Source organism: Ostrinia furnacalis, unplaced genomic scaffold (genome assembly GCF_004193835.3).
Source record: "Ostrinia furnacalis isolate ACB-3 unplaced genomic scaffold, ASM419383v2 OfSCF5263, whole genome shotgun sequence".
NCBI classification, from domain to species: domain Eukaryota; kingdom Metazoa; phylum Arthropoda; class Insecta; order Lepidoptera; family Crambidae; genus Ostrinia; species Ostrinia furnacalis.
The window spans coordinates 189037-192801 of record NW_021135502.1 but is presented as its reverse complement, the minus strand read 5'-3'; the positions used below and the strand labels follow the sequence as shown (position 1 = coordinate 192801).

The following is a 3765-nucleotide window of genomic DNA, read 5'->3' as shown; positions in this document are numbered from 1 at the left end:
CGCCGCCGCCGCGCCCGCCGCCGCCGCCGCCACGCTGGCCATCACGCATGGTGAGATATACAGAGAGTGTAGCCAGAGCCACAGGCCACAGCGTATGATGAGTGTAATAGGGCTACAGCGTGAGATAGACTATTTAGGGCTGCAACTCGAGATGAGTCTGAGGGCTTCAACAAAGGACGCCGCGCTCGCAGACGCCACCGCCGCTGCGCTCGTGCCTTCTAAGGTTCAGTGTGAGATAAGTTCTCTTAAAGGCTGCAGCGTGAGACAAGTCTCATGAGGGCTACAGTGAGAGACAAGTCTCTTAAGGGCTACAGTGGGAGACTTGAAGCCTACAGTGAGAGACAAGTTTCTTGAAGGCTACAGTGAGAGAAGTATTGAGGGCTACAACGAGAGACAAGTCTCCTGAGGACTACAGCGAGTGACAGGTCCCTTGAGGGTTAGTGCCGTCTTAGGAGTTCAGTGTGGGATGAGTTTCTTGGAGGCTACAGCGAGAGATCACACCCTCAAAGGCATCAGCACTCAGCGACTTGTACTACAGTACCCTGCAACATGCTGGGAGCGATGCGTCGCTGCTGGAGCGGCGCGCCCGCGCTGCGCCCGTCCGCCGCCGCGCTCGTGTCCGCGCTCGCCGCGCCGGAATACGCCGCGCTCGCCGACGCCGCCGCCGCCGCGCCCGCCGCCGCCGCCGCCGCGCTGGCTATTACTCATGGTGAGACTTAGAACCTCTGGTCACAGTATTGGATAGGTTTCTTGGAGATCAGACCTTAGAGAGCTTCAGAACTCGAGTTCGCGGTCACCACAGTACTCCAAACTCGTCGCCATCGCTGCACTCGAAAAAAGCGAGAGAAAAGAGTCTTGAGAGTACAGCGTGAGGCTTGTCTCTTGAAGGCTACAGCGTGAGGCGATTTCTTGTGGTCAACAGCAAGAGGCAAGTTTCTAGAGGGCTACAGCGAGAGATAAGTCTCTTAAGGGCTAAAGCGAGTGACTTGAAGCCTACAGTGAGAGACAAGTCTCTTGGGGGCTACAGTAAGAGATGAGTCTCTTGAGGGCTGCAGTAAGAGGCAAGTTTCTAGAGGATTACAGCGAGAGACAAGTCTCATGAGGGCTATAGCTCGAGATGTCTCTTAAAGGCTACAGAGAGAGACAAGTCTCTTGAGGTCTACAGTAAGAGGCAAGTTTCTTTAGGGCTACAGCGTGAGGCGGTTTCTTGAGTTCTACAGTAAGAGGCAAGTTTCTAAAAGGCTACAGCGAGAGACAAGTCTCTTATGGTCTAGTGCCTTTTCAAGGATTCAGTGTGGGATAAGTTTCTTTAGGGCTACAGCGAGAGACAAGTCTCTTGAAGGCTACAGCGAGAGACTTGAAGCCTACAATGAGAAACAAGTCTTATGGGCTAGTGCCTTCTTAGAAGTCCAGTGTGGGATAAGTTTCTTGAGGGCTACAATGAGAGAAGTCTCTTGAGGGTTACAGCGCGAGTGCCTTTTAGAAGGTTCAGTATGGGATAAGTTTCCAGAGGATTACAGCGAGAGATCACACCCTCAAAGGCATCAGCACTCAGCGACTTGTACTACAGTACCCGTGCAACATGCTGGAAGCGATGCGTCGCTGCTGGAGCGGCGCGCCCGCGCTGGCAATTACACATGGTGGGCTATACTCGTACTAGAGCTAGCTGGTACGAGGGCTACAGCACGAGATGTCTTTTATAAGCTACAGCGCGAGATAATGATCGCGCTCGCCGCGCCGGAATACGCCGCGCTCGCCGACGCCGCCGCCGCCGCCGCCGCCGCCTTAGCAATCACTCATGGTGAGAAGGGGATAAGTTTCTTTAGGGCTCCAGCGAGACAAAAGTCTTTTAAAGGCTACAGGGCACATGGTAAGAATATGTCCATTGATACAATAGGGGATAAGTTTCTTTAGGGCTACAGCGAAAGATAAAGACCCTTAAAGGCTTCAGCACTCGTGGTGAGCTATGCTAGAGCTACAATGAAGGCCGTCTACGCTACCGACGTCGCCGCCGCGCTATCAATTACTCATGGTAAGACACACGACGCATGACTTTAGGGTTAGATGAGTGTATGAAGGCTACAGTGTGAGATAGACTCTTTAGGGCTATAGCGCGAGATGAGTCTGAGGGCTTCAATAAAGGACGCCGCGCTCGCTGACGCCACCGCTGCTGCGCTCGCCGTCACGCACGGTACGCCACTATAGTTACGTCTCTTGAAGGCTACAATGCGAATGACTTCTAAGGTTCAGTATAAGTTTCTTGAGGGCTACAGCGAGAGACGATCTCTTGAGGGCTACAGGGTACATGGTAAGAATATGTCCATTGATACAATAGGGGATAAGTTTCTTTAGGGCTCCAGCGAGAGATAGACTCTTTAGGGTGAGACTTGAAGCCTACAGTGAGAGACAAGTCTCTTGGGGGCTACAGCGAGAGAAGTCTTTTGAGGGCTACAGCGAGATACAAGTCTCTTGAGGGCTACAGTAAGAAACGTCTGTTATAGGCTACCTAATAATGTTGAACCTTAGTTCTTTTATTTGTCATATTCTTCATACTAAAACCACCATGAAACTTTCTTCCTGTAATCTATCAGATCTGTTCTTACGACATTTTCTCTTCCAGCGGAGGAGGAGGGCGGCTGGGAGATCTGGTACGGCGGCGAGGCGGAGCGCGCGCATTCGCTGCTCTGCACGCGCGCGCGCTACACGCACCACCACACGCGCCGCCTGCCGCCAGGTGACACTATACCCCCAGGTGTCACTGCACGCGCGCGCGCTACACGCACCACCACACGCGCCGCCTGCCGCCAGGTGACACTATACCCCCAGGTGTCACTGCACGCGCGCGCGCTACACGCACCACCACACGCGCCGCCTGCCGCCAGGTGACACTATACCCCCAGGTGTCACTGCACGCGCGCGCGCTACACGCACCACCACACGCGCCGCCTGCCGCCAGGTGACACTATACCCCCAGGTGTCACTGCACGCGCGCGCGCTACACGCACCACCACACGCGCCGCCTGCCGCCAGGTGACACTATACCCCCAGGTGTCACTGCACGCGCGCGCGCTACACGCACCACCACACGCGCCGCCTGCCGCCAGGTGACACTATACCCCCAGGTGTCACTGCACGCGCGCGCGCTACACGCACCACCACACGCGCCGCCTGCCGCCAGGTGACACTATACCCCCAGGTGTCACTGCACGCGCGCGCGCTACACGCACCACCACACGCGCCGCCTGCCGCCAGGTGACACTATACCCCCAGGTGTCACTGCACGCGCGCGCGCTACACGCACCACCACACGCGCCGCCTGCCGCCAGGTGACACTATACCCCCAGGTGTCACTGCACGCGCGCGCGCTACACGCACCACCACACGCGCCGCCTGCCGCCAGGTGACACTATACCCCCAGGTGTCACTGCACGCGCGCGCGCTACACGCACCACCACACGCGCCGCCTGCCGCCAGGTGACACTATACCCCCAGGTGTCACTGCACGCGCGCGCGCTACACGCACCACCACACGCGCCGCCTGCCGCCAGGTGGCGACACTACACCCCCAGGTGTCGCTGCAGGTGCGACACTACACCCCCAGGTGTCGCTGCAGGTGCCACACTACACCCCCAGGTGTCGCTGCAGGTGCCACACTACACCCCCAGGTGTCGAATCTTTGAGGGAGGCTTTTGTCCAGCAGTGGACGTCATTTGGCTGAAACGAAGTAACTAACTGACGTAAACGGAGAATCTGGCCTACATACTT

At 56.8% G+C, this 3765-nt stretch overlaps 1 protein-coding gene across 1 annotated transcript; it reads left to right on the top strand.

The window, feature by feature from the left end:
• The first annotated feature begins 511 nt into the window (after positions 1 to 511).
• LOC114360917 (uncharacterized) lies at positions 512 to 3544 on the top strand. The gene is made up of 2 exons (XM_028315782.1): positions 512 to 709; positions 2621 to 3544. The coding sequence occupies exons 1-2, from the start codon at positions 550 to 552 to the stop codon at positions 2884 to 2886; spliced, it is 426 nt and encodes a 141-aa protein (XP_028171583.1). The 5' UTR covers positions 512 to 549; the 3' UTR covers positions 2887 to 3544.
• Positions 3545 to 3765: the final 221 nt, after the last annotated feature.

Coding starts and splice junctions, on each gene's coding strand:
- LOC114360917 (XM_028315782.1), top strand. CDS start 550: ATGCTGGGAGCGATGCGTCGCTGCTGGAGCGGCGCGCCCGCGCTGCGC. Junction 710..2,620: donor CGCGCTGGCTATTACTCATG/GTGAGACTTAGA, acceptor TTTCTCTTCCAG/CGGAGGAGGAGGGCGGCTGG.